We start from the raw sequence: 20,033 nt of genomic DNA on the forward strand, positions 1-20,033 counted from the left end.
TTTTTTTCTTAAATGTTTCCTCTGAATTTAAAAATAGCTATATTTCTATGACTGTAATCATTGTAGTAGATTTCCTCTTTGTTAAAGCTTTTAGCTAACATCTTCTCTATCTTGGTAGACATCATCATCTACTAGCCGTAAAAGTCAGAAACTTCTCTTTCTTCTCCCTCTTGTCTACTTTCTCCTCCCCACCCCAGTACTCTGCCCTCCAGGCAGTTACTAGATTCTGTCAGTTTTATCTCTTAAATGTCTTTCAAATGTCATTTCTTATTCATCTCTACTGCTAACCTGTTTCTTCAACCCTTTATCATCTCTTGTCTAGACTTAACCATATTTGCCTTTTAAGTACAGTCTTCCCTTGGTATACTCAGGGGATTGGTTCCAGGAACCCCCATTCCATACCAAAATCTGTGCAGCTCAGGCCTCACAGTGGGCCCTCTGTATGCAGGGTTTCACATCCTATAAATATTCTGTTTTCCATCTGCAATTGCTTGAAAAAAAAAATCCCCAGTTCAAGCAGTTCAACACAGTTCAAGCCTTTGTTGTTCAAGAGTCAGCTATGGTATCATACTGTCTACCTTTGTCAGTGCTGCCCTGGTGATCTTCTAAAATATTTCCCTCTCTGACTTACTAAGTTTCTTAATATGCATACATTGACTTCAGGTGTCTGATATGAGCTCTATCTCTATTGTCCACCTCACACCTTAGATTCCAGTGTAACAGAGTACTCCAGGTTCTCTGAACATGTGTCCTTATTTACATGCCGCTCCCTGTCTCTAAAATGCTTTGTCCTTGGTCATCTCTATTTTTTCTCCTCTTCCTACAAAACTCAGCTCTGATGGCACTGCTCTATGCTCTGCCCTTCTCAGTTAGTGTCACCTGGATATGTTATCAAGTGTACTGATACAGTGCATATTGATTCTTTATTTATTATTACTTGAAAGACATTTAATTTGACCAGAAATAAAAGGAGCTGGATACCAATGGAAATACTTAGTTGTAGCAATTTTGGGTTTTGTTTGGTTGGTTGGTTTTGTTTTTTTTTTTTTTTGGTATAGCATTGTCCATCTTCCTTTGTAAATGGCTGTCTCTTCCTGAGGGCAAAGTCCATGTTTTATTTATTATTATATCCCCAGGGCCTAACTCAGTAAATGCTTATATAAAATTAAACTGAATACATACCCTCAATGCAGTCTGGGTTTTTGGTGTTTCTTTCTGTCATAACAGTCTTATTAGTGACCTAATCCAGATTGATAGCTTTCTTGCCTCCATAACTCAAGGAACTCTTGCCACTAGTGTTGGTATAAAACACTAAACTAGAATGAGAAAGTCAGCTCCAGTTCTACCAGTTCACACTAAAGCTTAGCATCCCAGGCCATGGGAATTTTTTAGCAGAGGGATTTTAAAGGTCTTACTAGCTATAAAAGATTATTTTTGTTATTAGCTGGTGCATCAGATAAGAAGTTTATTCTTTCCATTTATTCTAATCTTCTTATGCTTCCTTCTGTAATAATTCTGCTTTACTCCATTTCTCATGTACTAAATACTTAGTTATAAACTTTGTAATGCAACTCTGTATTGTATCTAGTAGAAAATTATTAAACATGAAAAAGACCACTCATTCAACAAATTTTAAGTACTAAGTGAAAAGCAATTATGCTAAGTAGTAGGGCCATATAACTCCACGTGAAAGAGAAGGAAGATGAAAAGAAAGAAATTCCATGTCTTTAAGGAGATTTTAATCTAGTGGAAAGAGAAAATGGAAATAAATATAAGTAATACAAGATAATTGCTACAGTAAAATTAGAATGAAGCTGGAACATGGGCAGAAGGGTGTCAGTGATGCCAGAGAAGGATGTTTAGAGCACCAAAAACAGTATGGTGCCATCTCATAAGTAATTGGAAATACAAGTAAGCAAATATACAAACATTTTGTAAATGACATAGAAACTTACGAAAATAACATTTCTACATTTTTCTTACTTTCAGTATGCGTGTGTGTGTGTGTGTGTGTGTGTGTGTGTGTGCCTACATGTTTGTGCCCTAACACAAGTTAGTCTGCATATTAGTAAACCTCTGCCTTGGGGACAAAACTAGAGGCAACAAAGATATTTTAATTGTCCTGAAGTGAGAGGTGAAAACTTTAATCAGGATTAAGGGAGTGGTGATAGAAGGGGACAAATACAAAAGAGAGGTAAGAATAAATAGGATTGAATGTGATAGATGAAGGATAGAGAGGAGTCTAGATGAGCCTAATTTCTGGCTGGAACTGAATGAATAGGACAGGAGGAAGAGTGGGTTCAGGGGACATGCTGTGTTTGGGTGCTTATGCGGCATTCACCCAAAGCAGGCCAGTGCGTGGTTAGATATGAAATCGAAGAGAGTGATTGGGGTACATCAGCATATAGATACGTAAAACCACCTTGGGCAACTGTTCACAGTGAAAAGATTGTTGATCAAAGATGGAACTCTCATTGGATATTATAACTTGAGGGGCAGGTAAAGGAGATCCTCATGCTAGAAAAAGGAAGAACACTCAGAGGGGTAAGAAAGCCAAGAGAGAGTAGTGATAAATGCTAAAAAAGAAATAAGAAAGGGGTGGTCAGCCTCGCACAGTCCTTCTGAGATTGTTAAGCAGATTACTTCCATCAGTATTGAGCCAGGAGTTGAGGTGGAAGTCACCATTGCAGATGCTTAAGTCAACTATTTTAATAAATTGATTACCAATTGTTTTTAAAAAAAAAAAAAAAAAAAAGGAGTGGTCAGCAGTAAACATCAGTTGTGTGATAAGAAGATCAAAAAGTGCCCAGTTTGGTCAAGCGGTCACTGGTGAACTTACAGCAGTTTCAGTGGAGGGAGCAGTAAGCACAGAAGACAGACTAAAATGTTGCCAAATAAGCAGACAATGGGAAGCAGTGAAACAGTAGACTGCTGCTCAGGAAAAAAAAAAAAAAAGGAGAGAGAGAGAGAGCGTGAGAAGCACGATGGCAGAGGAACCATAATCCAGGAAGGAATCCTTTTGTGATTATATACATGTTCACTGGACAATATGTGTTCTGACAGGGAGGGACTGGAGAATACAGGTGGAGTAAATCAGCCTTCACAAGACAAAGAGTGCCCCAAGAGTCCTATCACAGCACACCCCCAGTGAAAGGAGAAAAAGATAGAAACAGAAACATGTTTATGGTATGATGTGCCGGTTGTGGGTGGCAGGAAGAAGTTGAGACATTGCAAGATAAAGCCGCTCAGTTTTCTTGAGGCAAAGGAGGATTTATTTGCTGTTGGAGAGGTGGTGCTAGGTGAATAGGAGCTTAAAGGGATAATGTGGAAATAATCTTGTTTGAGTAGGAAGAATTAAAGTTTTTTAAATAAATTCTTAGATTCAAAATGTTTTATATCCTATTGCTTTGTTGTTGCCAAAATAGTTTATGCCAAACAGAAAATGGCAAACTGTATTTTTCTTTTTCAGATGATTAAAGGAAAAGTGAAAGCTGGAAAAGTAGACTGTCAGGCTTATGCTCAGACATGCCAGAAAGCTGGGATCAGGGCCTATCCAACTGTTAAATTTTATTTCTACGAAAGAGCAAAGGTATGTCCAGACTTTCATCTGTTCCTTCCCTTAGTAGGCCAAGCTCAAAAGATGTGTTTTAGTCTGAGTAATTTTTTTTTCTATTTTCTGATCCTTGTCATTTTTTTATATTATTACATATTACTGATACGAGTTTTTAAAATTTACATGTATACTAAGCGATCTTAAAAGGTCTTTTGTCTCACGGTTGATACAGACTCAATTGCCTTAACATTTTTATACTAATGAATAGGAAAACTACTAGAAAGAGACAAAAAAAGTATTATTCGTGACTATCTTTGGGTTCTGGAATTCAAGGTAATTTTCTGCTTTCTATGAAAGGTTATGGTGACTGTTGAGTTCACTAAGAATACTCTAATACACGCTGCTGCTTGGAATAATATTTCCTTACTATATTTCTATTCAGTATACTTTTTACTGAGTAAGTTTCAAAGTAATGACCTTCCTTTGTGGGGAGGAAAGAACAATGATGCACTAAAGTATTTGCCATGTACTCATGTTTTCTGGTAAAACATTAAAAATAGATAATTTCAAATATTTTTATACTTTTTGTGCAGAGCTTATAGCTTGCAGTGAATGCCAGGAATGATTCTCAGACAATTCCAGCTGAACGGGGGCAAGATAGCTCTTCTTTTTTTTTTTTGAGACGGAGTCTCGCTCTGTCGCCCAGGCTGGAGTGCAGTGGCGTGATCTCGGCTCACTGCAAGCTCCGCCTCCCGGGTTCACGCCATTCTCCTGCCTCAGCCTCTCCGAGTAGCTGGGACTACAGGCGCCCGCCACCACGCCCAGCTAATTTTTTGTATTTTTAGTAGAGACGGGGTTTCACCGTGGTCTCGATCTCCTGACCTCAGGATCCGCCCACCTCGGCCTCCCAAAGTGCTGGGATTACAAGCGTGAGCCACCGCACCCGGCCGAGATAGCTCTTCTAAGAGAGTCCACCCCAGCATTCATCCGCCAAGTATTTATTGAAAGGGCTTGTTAAACCACAAACAATCCACTAGATGGCTTGAGGTCCGGTCGTGAGACCGCTGTGGCCTTGTAAAAGCACTCAAACTGCATTCTCAGGAGGCTGTTTTCAGCGTTGCTTATCACCCCACACACTCCACTCCTTGTCCTGTTTTCAGGGTCAAGGAGTTTCATTCTCATGCACAAATAACATACACACAGTGCCTCGGTATTTTTCCATGCCCCGACCTCAAATGTCATGTACATAAGTTTGAATATATTGCCATGCTCCCCTGACGTCTGCCCCTTCTTTAATTCTTAGCACATGCTGGTCATCCAATGCAAGGTAAACTTCTGTTGTTCGTCCTTGGTCATAGATGTGTCGGGTGGCAGCACAGAGCCGTCTGCAAATGCCTAGCAAACAGATAAAAAAAAGAATAAAGTACAACGGCCATCACCTAAATGCATGTTTAACCCAGACAACAAAGTGTTCGGGTTTAACCACTGAAAACCTTCTTTAATTGCTGAAGGGTACTTGTTTGTAGTTGCTGTGACTATTCTTCAAGTTGTTTCTTTAATTTACACTCAAGAGTGGAAATTTGAGAAGACAAATCATCGTGATAAGCCCCTTGCAGATGTGCTTTCACTCTCTCCCAAGCATATTGGGAGCTATTATATGGCAGAGGTGTGACAGAATTATATTGCCAATCACAATGTAAATTTTGACGGGTAATGAATGCCTGCTGCTGATCCCCTAGCCATTCAGCAGCGGCTTCAAGGGTCTCTAGGTGAGACAAAATAGTTCTATCAATATTTACCTATTCCTGAAATTCATGGGTTACATTATATACCATGTGGCTTATCACTGAGGCTGTGTGAATAGATTCTGTCAGAGAAGCAGTTGCAGTAGCGGCAGTTGCTAATATAATAAAAGCTGAGACTAAAAAGGCAATTGAAGTGGCTAGAAATCTTATTTTTCAAGTATGAGACAATGCTTTTCTAAATAGCTGCAGGGTGGAATCCTCTCCCTAGCTCCAAGTTAAATTTACAGGCAGCCACCATTCTGCACGCCATTTTAAGATCATGACACAGGTTATATTTAATTATGTAATGTTTTGATGAGAGAAGCATGTAGCATACCAACTACTGGAAGAGACTTTAATACTATAAAAGGATTGATTCTGCTCTATGTTAGGAACACCTTGCCTAAACAAAAGTATATAAGGGTGCATAGCACAAATCAAGACTGTGTCAGTAACATTATTATGCAAAGAGAGGGTATAGTTGCCACCGCTAGTAATATACCTACCATGGCAAAGAACCCATTCAAAAAAAGGAAGTCCTAATCTCCAAACCTGGGTATGAGCAGGGCTTAAAGCTTGTTTCCCTTTTACTTGTAGTATTGGTCCTGAAAGCCCATACTCTGACCAGATGATAGAACTATTGGAGGGACTCCTAAATCCAATAGTCTGATCTGCAGACATAAGATTACCATGGGGAGCCTAATCAAGTAAGGTGTCATTATCAAACAGAGGCTCTTGACGCAGCGCAGGCTGTTTGCATGGCGAACACTGGATGGCCTCACACTTCTATCGCCAGTCCCTACTGGGACAGCATGTAGGAAGATCAGGCACTTGTGTAGCTTCGTTAGAGACTCAGTAAGATTAGTGCTAACAGCAGACATAAAGATCAAGTTTGCAAACTTAGTATCCCTTTGGGGCTGGTAGTAAAGATGCTCCTGAAGAATGCGAGTAACACATTTATCATGTGCTATTATGGAAAAACAAAGGGGAATTACTAGGCAATAAAATCAAGTAGTAATTAAGCTTAATCCATCCCAAATTTTCAGTTAAGGGGTAAGACAGGGGCATCCATCAACCTCCTGTCCAAAAAGTATCATTAGATGACAAAGGCAGGTCAGCATCCCACCATGTAATAACATTAAAAACGGGGATTTAAAACATGACTCCAATAAACATGTTCTTGAGCTGATCCCACTTGGCAAAGGACAAGAATTACCAGCCACCCAACATCCATGTCTGTCTTACTTTCTCAGAAGTTTCCCCAATTACCGCCAGATACATAAGAAACTGATTCTCTGCGGTTGCGGGGGCTTCCACAGCTGTAAGCCAAATAGATACCTGTTGATCCAATTTCTTTAGCTGTCCCCAGGTAGTGTTAGGTGCCTTCCAAGTCATCAACCGTCATTGTTGTGGTCGATTCTCTAACAACAGGTCCTGTTCTCGAAAAGAGAGCCCCATATTCCCCCTTTTTTGTTTAAGATACACATTACGAGTTTGATAAGCTTGTTTAACAATGGCTTGACTAGTTGCGGTATAAGGAATACTAGTTTTGTGTTGTATGTGCTAAAGTTGCAATGCATATATGCAAATCGAGCACTAAGATAGCAAGGTCTATTATCAGTTTTTATAGTTTGTGGAAGGTTTAAAGTTATAATGGATTCAAATAAATGACCAATTGCATCTTTAGTTTTTTTTCTGGTCTGGGGGTAGCATGTTTTAGGCCTGTATAAGTGTCTGCGGTAACGTGGAGAAATTTAAAACGTCTAAAGGGTGGGTACTGAGTAACATCAGTTTGGCAGATGGCATTAGGCACCTGACCTTGTAGGTTGGCACCAAGCCTTAAGGAAAAAGGGGAAAGAGAATGCTGTTGGCAATCAGGACAAGTTTTAATAATCATGCGAGCTTGAGCAAGTGTCAGATGAAACTGTTTAAGAATCCAGGTGTTCTGATGAAAAAAATCATGATTAGCTGGAGCTCACAAAAAAGCAGGAGAATCTGCAGACCACATCTATGGTCATACTAGAGCATCAGCTCAAGCATTCTTTTCTGATAAGGGACCAGGTAGCTTAGAATGAGAGCGAATATGTGTGATGTAAAGAGGGTGATGACGGGACCGAGGAGCTCTTGTGCTGGAAGAAACAAAGCTAGTAGGGGTTCATTAGTAATGCCCTTCACATGTGCAAGATTTAAATGAGTAATACTATATACCACGTAAGCAGAATCACTATATTTATGTCTTGGTGAGGAAAAGTTGGTTGCATGCTGCCTCCTAGGTTTTATCCCAGATAGCTCTGGCTTTCTTGCTACCCACAGAGGCCTGGGACAGGAGAGTTGGTAAGATGCAACTAACTTTTCCTTATACTCCAGGGAAGCAGAAAAAAGACACAGCCAGAAAGGCTGATGCTGGAAGTAGGAAATGAGAACTTGCATATTAGGAAGACAATCATAATCAGCCACTTTCCTTCCCTCCTGTAGGCACCCCCCCAGCAGGGAAGTTTGTTGAGGAGACGCAGCCACCTAATCATACAGATGTTCGCTGACCGGGGGCATAATCTAAGAACTGTCCCTTGGGCAGCCTCTAATCTCCTTAAGGGGGATGGGAGATGCTGTTGGCTGAACGGGGCCAACAGATGCAGGTCCCTTTAAGGTTGGGGGAAAGAAAGGCAATGGCTTTTCTATAGGGGGAGGAAAAGGCTCCAGTCCGTCCTTATCCTCACTAGAAAAAATATCCTCCTTATGCCCTACAGAAGGGAATGAAGTAGAGAGAGGAGCACCCCCGTTCTGTTCTGGTTCCTGTTTTTCCTCACTAGAAAAAATCTCTTCCTTATTCCCCATAGAAGGGAATGAAGCGGAGAGAGGAATCTCTCCCTTTAAATCTTCCGAATTCCTTTCAGGTGGAGATAATGGGCGATCTGGCGGATAAAGAGGATACCACGCAGAGCGTACCAGTGCCCAGGTGGCCAAAATAGTAACATTAGTAAAATGACCTTGCTCATTTCCTCTTTTCAGGCAGCGACCTATCTGCTTCCATAACTCTAAATCTAAGGTTCCTTGATCAGGAAACCAAGGGCATTTCTGCCAAATTAAAAGCATAAGCTTGTGTAGAGCTCCAGGCTCTACAGTGCACTGGATAGCCTTAAGTAGCTGTTGCATTGTTTTAAAAAATGCTTTCTGTTCTTTGGTCATTTCCTGACCCATGATAACCCAACCCCTGGTATTTTACGCGTGGGTCCCGTCCTCCTGATGGGAGTCAGGACTGTCCCTTACTCTGGGATTCCCTGAAAATTGATGAGCTCTCCTCCTTCACGCGTAACTTCAAAGTGATCACGTCGAGGGCACCACTTTCGGAGCTCATAGCTTGCAGTGAATGCCAAGAATGAGTTCTCAGACAATTCCAGCTGAGCAGGGCTGGTTGGGGGGGCAGCTCTTCTAAGAGAGTCCACCCCAGCTTCGTCCGTCCACCAAGTATTTATTGAAAGGGCTTGTTAAACCACAGATATCCACTAGATGGCTTTTTTGAGGTCTGGTCGTGAGACACCTGTGGCCTTGTAAAAATGCTCAAACTGCGTTCTCAGGAGGCTGTTTTCAGCATTCGTTATCACACCACACACTCCACTCCCTGTCCTGTTTTTAGGGTCAAGGAGTTACATTCTCATGCACAAATAACATACACACAGTGCCTCAGTATTTTTCCATGCCCCAACCTCAAATGCCATGTACATAAGTATGAATATGTTGCCGTGTGCCCCCCACATTTTGAGGGAGAATTAGGTTAAGATCTGATGTTATTTATTGGTAGTTACATTTTGAGATGAGTAGGGCTAAATTAAGAAATTGGATGATGAATTTCAGAAATCTAGAATTGCCACACATCTGGATTTTTCAGTGAAGGTTTTTGATTTGTCAAGAATCTGTGTCTTAAGAACAATCTAGAGCAAGCAAAACTTGATGGAGGTGAGAGGCAGCTTATACCAGAGCCTGAGTCTTCATTTCTTTGAATCAACAGCTCTATTTCTCAGTTTTCAGAATAGCTGAGAGATGGGTGACATAAATGGGGATCTTCTTCAGATAATATCAGAGAAGCATCAATTTAATGAGCAGTTACAAGAGTTAACCATACCATAGACAGAGCTGTTTGAAAAGATGTTGCCATGTGTCCATAGGAGTCCAGGGGACAAAGTTAGGAACCAAACATCCCTGTCCAAATTGAAAGACAAGGGTAGCATTCAGCCATTGAGGCCAGACAGGAAGGCCAAAGCAGAATAATGGTTGGAGTAAAGAGAAATACAAACCAGGTGGGCAGTTACACACAAAACAAAATCCTAGCACATAGTTGGGGATTAGAGTTCACACCAAGATTAAGACAACAGGTGGCCCCAGATCCAAATAAGCAGGTCAGGATATGTTGACCTGTTCCTTCCCCTGCTTTTCAGCCACCTTCCTGCTGTGCGCAGATGAAAACTAGGAGATACATGTTGCTTTCCATTACTGTTGTTGGTCATGGTTGGGCAGTGCTAATGATTGTATTAGAGTGGAGTGAGTTCAATCCTCTGGGAACATCTTTTTTTGTTGTTTTAATTATACTTTAAGTTCTAGTGTACATGTGCACAATGTGCAGGCTTGATACATAGGTATACATGTGCCATGTTGGTTTGCTGCACCCATCAACTCATCATTTACATTAGGTATTTCTCCTAATGCTATCCCTCCCCAGCCCCAACTCCCCAACAGGCCCCAGTATGTGATGTTCCCCGCATTGTGTCCAGGTGATCTCATTGTTCAATTCCCACCTGTGAGTGAGAACATGCGGTGTTTGGTTTTGTCCTTGTGATAGTTTGCTGAGAATGATGGTTTCCAGCTACATTCATGTCCCTGCGAAGGACATGAACACATCCTTTTTTATGGCTGCATAGTATTCCATGGTGTATATGTGCCACATTTTCTTAATCCAGTCTATCATTGATGTACTTTTGGGGTGGTTCCAGGTCTTTGCTATTGTGAATAGTGCTGCAGTAAACGTACGTGTGCATGTGTCTTTATAGTAGCATGATTTATAATCCTTTGGGTGTATACCCAGTAATGGGATTGCTGGGTAAAATGGTAATTCTAGTTCTAGATCCTCGAGGAATCGCCACACTGTCTTACACAATGGTTGAACTAATTAACACTCCCACCAACAGTGTAAAAGTGTTCCTGTTTCTCCACATCCTCTTCAGCACCTGTTGTTTCCTGACTTTTTAATGATTGCCATTCTAACTGGTGTGAGATGGTATCTCATTGTGGTTTTGATTTGCATTTCTCTGATGACCAGTGATGATGAGCATTTTTTCATGTGTCTGTTGGCTGCATAAATGTCTTCTTTTGAGAAGTGTCTGTTCATATCCTTTGCCCGCTTTTTGATGGGGTTGTTTTTTTATTGTAAATTTGTTTGAGTTCTTCGTAGATTCTGGATATTAGCCCTTTGTCAGATGGGTAGATTGCCAAAATTTTCTCCCATTCTGTAGGTTGCCTTTCACTCTGATGATAGTGTATTTTGCTGTGCAGAAGCTCTTTAATTAGATCCCATTTGTCAATTTTGGCTTTTGTTGCCATTGCTTTTGGTGTTTTAGTCATGAAGTCCTTGCCCATGCCTATGTCCTGAATGGTATTGCCTAGGTTTTTTTCTAGGGTTTTTATGGTTTTAGATCTTACGTTTAGGTCTTTAATCCATCTTGAATTAATTTTTGTGTAAGGTGTAAGGAAGGGATCCAGTTTCACCTTTCTACATATGGCTAGCCAGTTTTCTCAGCACCATTTATCAAATAGGGTATCCCCATTGCTTGTTTTTGTCAGGTTTGTCAAAGATCAGATGGTTGTAGATGTTTGGTGTTATTTCTGAGGGCTCTGTTCTGTTCCACTAGTCTATATATCTGTTTTGGTACCAGTACCATGCTGTTTTGGTTACTGTAGCCTTGTAGTATAGTTTGAAGAAAGGTACCATGATGCCTCCACCTTTGTTCTTTTGGCTTAGGATTGTCTTGGCAATATGGGCTCTTTTTTGGTTCCATATGAAATTTAAAGTAGTTTTTTTCAATTCTGTGAGGAAAGTCATTGGTAGCTTGATGGGGATGGAAGTGAATCTATAAATTACTTTGGGCAGTGTGGCCATTTTCACACTATTGATTCCTCCTATCCATGAGCATGGAATATTCTTCCATTTGTTTGTGTCCTCTTTTATTTCGTTGAGCAGTGGTTTGTAGTTCTTCTTGAAGAGGTCCTTCACATCCCTTGTAAGTTGGAGTCCTAGGTATTTTATTCTCTTTGTTGCAATTGTGAATGGGAGTTCACTCATGATTTGGCTCTCTGTCTGTTAATGGTGTATAGGAATGATTGTGATTTTTGCACATTGATTTTGTATCCTGAGACTTTGCTGAAGTTGCTTATCAGCTTAAGGAGATTTTGGGCTGAGATGATGGGGTTTTCTAAATATACAATCATGTCATCTGCAAACAGGGACAATTTGACTTCCTCATTTCCTAATTGAATACCCTTTATTTCTTTCTCTTGCCTAATTGCCCTGGCCAGAACTTCCAATACTATGTTGAATAGGAGTGGTGAGAGAGGCTATCCTTGTCTTGTGCTGGTTTTCAAAGGGAATGCTTCCAGTCTTTGCCCATTCAGTATGATACTGGCTGTGGGTTTGTCATGAATAGCTCTTATTATTTTGAGATACATTCCATCAGTACCTAGTTTATTGAGAGTTTTTAGCATGAAGGGCTGTTGAATTTTGTCGAAGGCCTTTTCTGCATCTATTGAGATAATCATGTGGTTTTTGTCTTTGGTTCTGTTTATGTGAAGGATTACATTTATTGATTTGCTTATGTTGAACCAGCCTTGCATCCCAGGGATGAAGCTGACTTGATCATGGTGGATAAGCTTTTTGATGTGCTGCTGGATTCGGTTTGCCAGTATTTTGTTGAGGATTTTCACATCAATATTGAGGATTTTCACATCGATGTTCATCAGGGATATTGGTCTAAAATTCCCTTTTTTTGTTGTGTCTCTGCCAGGCTTTGGTATCAGGATGATGTTGGCCTCATAAAATGAGTTAGGGAGGATTCCCTCTGTTTCTATTGATTGAAATAGTTTCAGAAGGAATGGTACCAGCTCCTCTTTGTAGCTCTGGTAGAATTCAGCTGTGAATCCTTCTGGTCCTGGACTTTTTTTGGTTGATAGGCTATTAATTATTGCCTCAATTTCACAGCCTGTTATTGGTCTATTCAGAAATTCACCTTCTTCCCTCTTGGGAGGGTGTATGTATCCAGGAATTTGTCCATTTCTTCTAGCTTTTCTAGTTTATTTGCATAGAGGTGTTTATAGTATTCTCTGATGGTAGTTTGTGTTTCTGTGGGATCGGTAGTGATATCTCCTTTATCATTTTTTATTGCATCTATTTGATTCTTCTCTCTTTTCATTAGTCTTGTTAGCAGCCTATCAATTTTGTTGATCTTTTCAAAAAACCAGCTCCTAGATTCATTAATTTTTTGAAGGGTTTTTTGTGTCTCTCAGTTCTGCTCTAATCTTAGTTATTTCTTGCCTTCTGCTAGCTTTTGAATGTATTTGCTCTTGCTGCTCTAGTTCTTTTAATTGTGATGTTAGGGTGTCGATTTTAGATCTTTCCTCATTTCTCCTGTGGGCATTTAGTGCTATAAGTTTCCCTCTAAACACTGCTTTAGCTGTGTCCCAGAGATTCTGGTATGTTGTGTCTTTGTTCCCATTGGTTTCAAAGAACATCTTTATTTCTGCCTTCATTTCGTTATTTACCCAGTGGTCATTCAGGAGCAAGTTGTTCAGTTTCCATGTAGTTGTGTGGTTTTGAGTGAGTTTCTTAATCCTGAGTTCTAATTTGGTTGCACTGTGCTCTGAGAGACTGTTTATTATGATTTCTCTTCTTTTGCATTTGCTGAGGAGTGTTTTGCTTCCAATTATGTTGTCAATTTTAGAATAAGTGCAGTGTGATTCTGAGAAGGATGTATATTCTGTTGATTTGGGGTGGAGAGTTCTGTAGATGTCTATTAGGTCTGCTTGTTGCAGAGCTGAGTTCAAGTCCTGGATATCATTGTTAACCTTGTGTCTCATTGATCTAATATTAACAGTGGGGTGTTAAAGTCTCCCATTATTATTGTGTGGGAGTTTAAGTGTCTGTAGGTTTCTTTTTTTTTTTTTTTTTTTTTTTTTTTGAGATGGAGTCTCGCTCTGTCGCCCAGGCTGGAGTGCAGTGGCGCAGTCTCGGCTCACTGCAAGCTCCACCTCCCGGGTTCACGCCATTCTCCTGCCTCAGCCTCTCCGAGTAGCTAGGACTACAGGCGCCCGCCACCACGCCCGGCTAAGTTTTTGTATTTTTCAGTAGAGACGGGGTTTCACCGTGGTCTCGATCTCCTGACCTCGTGATCCGCCCACCTCAGCCTCCCAAAGTGCTGGGATTACAGGCGTGAGCCACTGCGCCCGGCCGCGTCTTTGTAGGTTTCTAAGGACTTGCTTTATGAATCTGGGTGCTCCTGTATTGGGTGCATATATATTTAGGGTCGTTAGCTCTTCTTGTGGAATTTATCTCTTTACCATTATGTAATAGCCTTCTTTGTCTCTTTTGATCTTTGTTGGTTTAAAATCTGTTTTATCAGAGACTAGGATTGCAACCCGTTTTTTTTTTTTTTTTGTTTCCATTTGCTTGGTAGATCTTCCTCCATCCCTTTATTTTGAGCCTGTGTGCATCTTTGCACATGAAATAGGTCTCCTGAATACCGTGCACTGATGGGTCTTGACTCTTATCAAATTTGCCAGCTTGTGTCTTTTAATTGGGGCATTTAGCCTATTTACATTTAAGGTTAATATTGTTATGTGTGAATTTGATCCTGTCATTATGATGTTAGCTGGTTATTTTGCCTGTTAATTGATGTAGTTTCTTCATAGCATCAATGGTCTTTACCATTTGGCACGTTTTTGCAATGGCTGGTACCGGTTGTTTCTTCCCAAGTTTAGTGCTTCCTTCAGGAGCTCTTGTAAGGCAGGCCTGGTGGTGACAAAATCAGCATTTGCTTGTCTGTAAAGGATTTTATTTCCCCTTCACTTATGAAGCTTAGTTTGGCTGGATATGAAATTCTGGGTTTAAAATTCTTTTAAGAATGTTGAATATTGGCCCCCACTCTCTTCTGGCTTGTAGGGTTTCTGCCGAGAGATCCGCTGTTAGTCTGATGGGCTTCCCTTTGAGGGTAACTCGACCTTTCTCTCTGTCTGCCCTTAACATTTTTTTCTTCATTTCAACCTTGGTGGATCTGACAGTTATGTGTCTTGGGGTTGCTTGTCTTGAGGAGTATCTTTGTGGTGTTCTCTGTATTTCCTGAATTTGAATGTTGGCCTGCCTTGCTAGGTTGAGGAAGTTCTCCTGGATAATATCCTGAAGAGTGTTTTCCAACTTGGTTCCATTCTCCCCGTCACTTTCAGGTACACCAATCAAACGTAGATTTGGTCTTTTCACATAGTCCCATATTTCTTGGAGGTTTTGTTCATTTCTTTTTACTCTTTTTTTCTCTAACCTTGTCTTCTCGCTTTATTTCGTTAATTTGATCTTCAATCACTGATACCCTTTCTTCCACTTGATCGAATTGGCTGTTGAAGCTTGTGCATGTGTCACCAAGTTCTTTTGCCATGGTTTTCAGCTCTGTCAGGTCCTTTAAGGTCTTCTCTACACTGTTTATTCTAGTTAGCCATTTGTCTAATCTTTTCTCAAGGTTTTTAGCTTCCTTGCGATGGGTTCAAACATCCTCCTTTAACTCAGAGAAGTTTGTTATTACCGACCTTCTGAAGCCTACTTCTGTCAACTCATCAAAGTCATTCTCCATCCAGCTTTGTTCCGTTGCTGGCGAGGAGCTGTGATCCTTTGGAGGAGAAGAGGTGCTCTGATTTTTAGAATTTTTAGCTTTTCTGCTCTGGTTTCTCCCCATCTTTGTGGTTTTATCTACCTTTGGTCTTTGATGTTGGTGACCTACATCAAAACAACGGGGTTTTGGTGTACATGACCTTTTTGTTGATGTTGATGCTATTCTTTTCTGTTTGTTAGTTTTCCTTGTGACAGGTCCCTCAGCTGCAGGTCTGTTGGAGTTTGCTGGAGGTCCACTCCAGACCCTGTTTGCCTGGGTATCACCAGCAGAGGCTGCAGGACAGCAAATATTGCAAAACAGCAAATGTTGCTGCCTCATGCTTCCTCTGGAAGCTTTGTCCCAGAAGGGCAGCCGCCTATATGAGGTGTCTGTCGGCCCCTACTGGAAGGTGTCCCCCAGTTGGGCTACATGGGGGTCAGGGACCCACTTGAAGAGGCAGTCTGTCCATTCTCAGAGCTCAAACGCTGTGCTGGGAGAACCACCGCTCTCTTCAGAGCTGTCAGACAGGGACATTTAAGTCTGCAGAAGTTGTGTGTTGCCTTTTGTTCAGCTATGCCCTGCCCACAGAGGTGGAGTCTAGAGGCCGAAGGCCTTGTTGAGCTGCGGTGGGCTCTGCCCAGTTCAGGCTTCCCTGTCCACTTTGTTTACCTTCTCAAGCTTCCACAATGGCAGACACCCCTCCCCCAGCCAGGCTACCACCTTGCAGTTCAATCTTAGACTGCTGCACTAGCAGTGAGCAAGGCTCTGTGGGTGTGGGACCCGCTGAGCCAGACACGGGAGAGAATCTCCTTGTCTGCCAATTACTAAGACCTTGGGAAAAGTGCAGTATTTGGGCAAGAGTGTCCCGTTTTTTCAGGTAGTCTGTCACGGTTTCCCTTGGCTAGGAAAGGGAAATCCCCCAATCCTTTGCACTTCCCGGTTGAGGCAACACCCCCCCATCCCTGCCCTGGCTTCTTCTCGCCCTCTGTGGGCTGCACCCACTGTCTAGCCAGTCCCAATGAGAAGAACCTGGTACCTCAGTTGCAAGTGCAGAAATTACCTGTCTTCTGTGTCGATCACACTAGGAGCTGCAGACCGGAGCTGTTCCTACTCAGCCATCTTGGAATGCCCTCTCAAACTTTATCTGGGAACATCTGTTCTTGCACAGTTTCGACGTTTTGAGGCTTTTGTAGTCAGTGATGCTTTTTTTTTGTTTTTAAACAAAGAATTGTTTCATGTTTCTGGGACACTATTATTAGTATTTATTTTAGGTACATAATGGGTTAACTGCTTTTGCAGCATTATTTCCTTGAAGAGAATAAATTTGAATTTCAAACACTTCAAGTTTTGGAAGAAAAGAACTTGAAAGCATATTTAATCAAGTTTCTTAGGTGGAAATGTTATGTTTTGATTAAATACTTAAAAGATAACAAGTGTTTTTAATTTTAGAGAAATTTTCAAGAAGAGCAGATAAATACCAGAGATGCAAAAGCAATCGCTGCCTTAATAAATGAAAAATTGGAAACTCTCCAAAATCAAGGCAAGAGGAATAAGGTATGGACTAAGCCTAGAGTTGACTTTGGCAAAAGTTAGCAAAATTTATTTTTCCTATACATTACATGCATCCAGAGACAAGCAAAATGAGGCATCAAAAAATAGTAAGATAGCTGAAAATTCTACTTGGGGGAATAGGACAATCAAAATGTAGCCTAGACACTGAAATGCTTTTAAAAATTTGGACAAGTAAAACCACTTAACAAAAAATAGTGACTGTGGTCCATGCAAAAACATGTATACAAATATTTATAGCAGTATCATTCATAATAGCAAAAAAAAATGAAACCAAATGTCTGTCAACTGACAGATAAATGAAATGTGGTATATCCATTCAATAGAATATTTTCAGCCATAAAAGGAACGAAGTACTGACCTATGCTACAACATGGATGAACTCTGGAAAATGTTTAGTGAATGAAGCCAGTCACAAAGGCCAAATATTATATAATACTATTGATGTAAAATATCTAGAATAATCCATAGAGACAGAACGTAGGTTAATGGTTGCCTGGGGCTGAAGTGGAGTGGGATAGAAAAGAGCACAAATGGGGTAACTGCTAATGGGTAGTAAGGAGTTTATTTTGGGAATATGGAAGATGTTTTAAAATTAGATTGTAATGACAGTTGGACAACTCTGAATATACCAAAAACCACTAAACTCCTTTAAATGTGGGAATTTTATGGTATGTGAAATATATCTCAACAAAGCCATAAAAAAAAAAATAGTGACTGTGGCCATAAATTATTTAAATTTTGTTCAAATGTAAATAAAGCATTGAATTGTTAGGAATAAATATACTGGAGCCTCATAACACGTTTTGGATAGCAAATTTTCTTTTGTTCTTGGTGTAATCAGAACGTATTGAAACCCATATTCGTGTTGGCCGCTCTTTGAATCTTTAATCTGTCAAGAAGCAGCACAACCTTTTTCCTGTTACTCTTCAGAAGCAGTTCAGTTTTACCTTTTTCAAATCCGTGTTACTGTAGATCATACTTAAAAACAGAACAAAGCGTCTATGAATGTTGTAGTGCTTTTAAAATGGAATTTAATACAATCACATGAGGTATCTCGGATTCTTTCCCTATGAGGCAAAAGGAGGACAAAATAGCTCAGCCTCTGGAAAGGGCTAGAGAAGTCTGGCTTAATAGCACCATATTAGACAATAGGTTCTACTGTAATCCAGTTCAAACTGCAGACCCCAATAGACAAAGCCTTACAACCTACCTCTAGAATATTTTTTACAAATCTGAAAGGTAGGAAAGTGTTATGAGTCTGTATTTTCTTGGTTCCACTGAACAAACATGTTTTTCTAGTGTTTTGCTGTATTAGTTTTCTCAAGATATTTTATTTTGAAAGATATAACTTTTATCTCATTAAATATTTGAAATTTAAAAATTGTCATTATCTAGAATATCATACCTGAAATTAAGTTAAAGAGCATACCCAATATGCTTGAAATTATGTAAACCTATATAGTTAGTAATTTCTGCTGTGGGCAGGTAAGAACTAGGAGATATTCTTTTCTTTTTTATTGTTATATTTTGGCAAAGTATATTTCATGTCATGATCCATTAAATAAGAATATTGAGTATTTCTGAAACAGTGAAATGTTGGTTTGTGGTATTTCACCTTATTTTTAACATTACCAACTCATACTTCCTCCTTTCTCTATCACCTTTACATCATTATTATAGGATGAACTTTGATAATGTTGAAGATGAAGAAATAAAAGAAATTCTGACAGATGACATCAGAAGCCACCTATTTAGAATGTTACATTTATGATGGGAATGAATGAACATTATCTTAGACTTGCAGTTGTACTGCCAGAATTATCTACAGCACTGATGTAAAAGAAGGGTCTGCAAACTTTTTCTGTAAAGGGCTGGTTTATAAATATTTTAGACTTTGCAGGCTATATGGTTCACACATGAGAACAAGAATAGAGTCATCATGTATTCTTCTCTGTTATTTACTTTTAACAACTCTTTAAAAAATATTAAAACAATTCTTAGCTCAGAGCCATAGAAAAGTAGGCCATATTCAGTCCATGGACCATAGATTGCTGTCCCCCTCTACGGACTTATGATGTTTCAGGTGGCTGGCTTGAACACGAGTCTGCTGTGCTATTATCTACATAAATGTCTAAGTTGTATAAAGTCCACTTTCCCTTCACGTTTTTTGGCTAGCCTGAAAAGAGGTAACTTAGTTTTTGGTCACTTGTTCTCCTAAAAATACTATCCCTGACCATATATTTATATTTCGTTTTAAAAACACCCATGATGTGGCACAGTAAACAAACCCTGTTATTCTGTTATTATGAAGAGATTCTATATTATTATGAAGAGATTATTCATTGTTTTCTTTCCTTCTCAAAGGTTGCAAAAATGCTTTTAAGTTTTCACAGCTGAGAAACAGTCAGCAGTATATGTGCACACAGTAAGTACACAAATTTGAGCAACAGTAAGTGCACAAATCCTGTAGATTGCTGTATCATCCAGGAAAACCTGAGGGAAAAAAATTATAGCAGTTATTATCTGGGCATTGTAGAGTATCCTAAATATGTTATCAAGTATTTAGAGTTCTATATTTTAAAGATATATGTGTTCATGTATTTTCTGAAATTGCTTTCATAGAAATTTTCCCACTGATAGTTGACTTTTGAGGCATCTAATATTTACATATTTGCCTTCTGAACTTTGTTTTGACCTGTATCCTTTATTTACATTGGGTTTTTCTTTCATAGTTTTGGTTTTTCCCTCCTGTCCAGTCTATTTATTATTCAAATAGGAAAAATTACAGGTTGTTTTACTGTAGCTCATAATGATACTGTAGTTATTCCAGTTATAGTTTACTGTCAGAGGGCTGCCTTTTTCAGATAAATATTGACATAATAACTGAAGTTATTTTTATAAGAAAATCAAGTATATAAATCTAGGAAAGGGATCTTTTAGTTTCTGTGTTGTTTAGACTCAAAAAATCACAAATTTGTCAGTAACATGTAGTTGTTCAGTTATAATTCGGAGTGTACAGAATGATAAAAATTCCAATTAGTCGTAAGAGGTCAGTGAATTAAAAGGCTTGCAATTTTTTTCAAAAACCTGTTAGAATATGCTTTATTGTGTTTTGAAGAGTTTTCCTTTTCAATATCAGTTTATCCTGCTCACCAATATTTCCTCATAAAGGTTATTATAGCCATAATTAATGTTAAAATAGACTTTGTTCTTCATATTCTCCCATCT

General features: G+C 39.7%; 1 protein-coding gene across 2 annotated transcripts in view; it reads left to right on the plus strand.

Annotated features, from left to right (window-relative positions):
• DNAJC10 (DnaJ heat shock protein family (Hsp40) member C10) overlaps positions 1 to 19,884 on the plus strand; it is a 59,519-nt gene extending 39,635 nt beyond the window's left edge. For both annotated transcript variants that reach the window (XM_030802738.1, XM_030802737.1), the window contains 3 exons: positions 3,470 to 3,589; positions 16,683 to 16,787; positions 18,486 to 19,884. In XM_030802738.1, the coding sequence (XP_030658598.1) occupies positions 3,470 to 3,589; positions 16,683 to 16,787; positions 18,486 to 18,497 (237 nt within the window). In that variant the 3' untranslated portion in view covers positions 18,498 to 19,884. The remainder of the gene's footprint in view (positions 1 to 3,469; positions 3,590 to 16,682; positions 16,788 to 18,485) is intronic.
• The last annotated feature ends 149 nt before the right edge of the window (positions 19,885 to 20,033 follow it).

This window comes from Nomascus leucogenys, chromosome 22a (assembly GCF_006542625.1).
Source record: "Nomascus leucogenys isolate Asia chromosome 22a, Asia_NLE_v1, whole genome shotgun sequence".
In the NCBI taxonomy this organism is placed as follows: Eukaryota; Metazoa; Chordata; class Mammalia; order Primates; family Hylobatidae; genus Nomascus; species Nomascus leucogenys.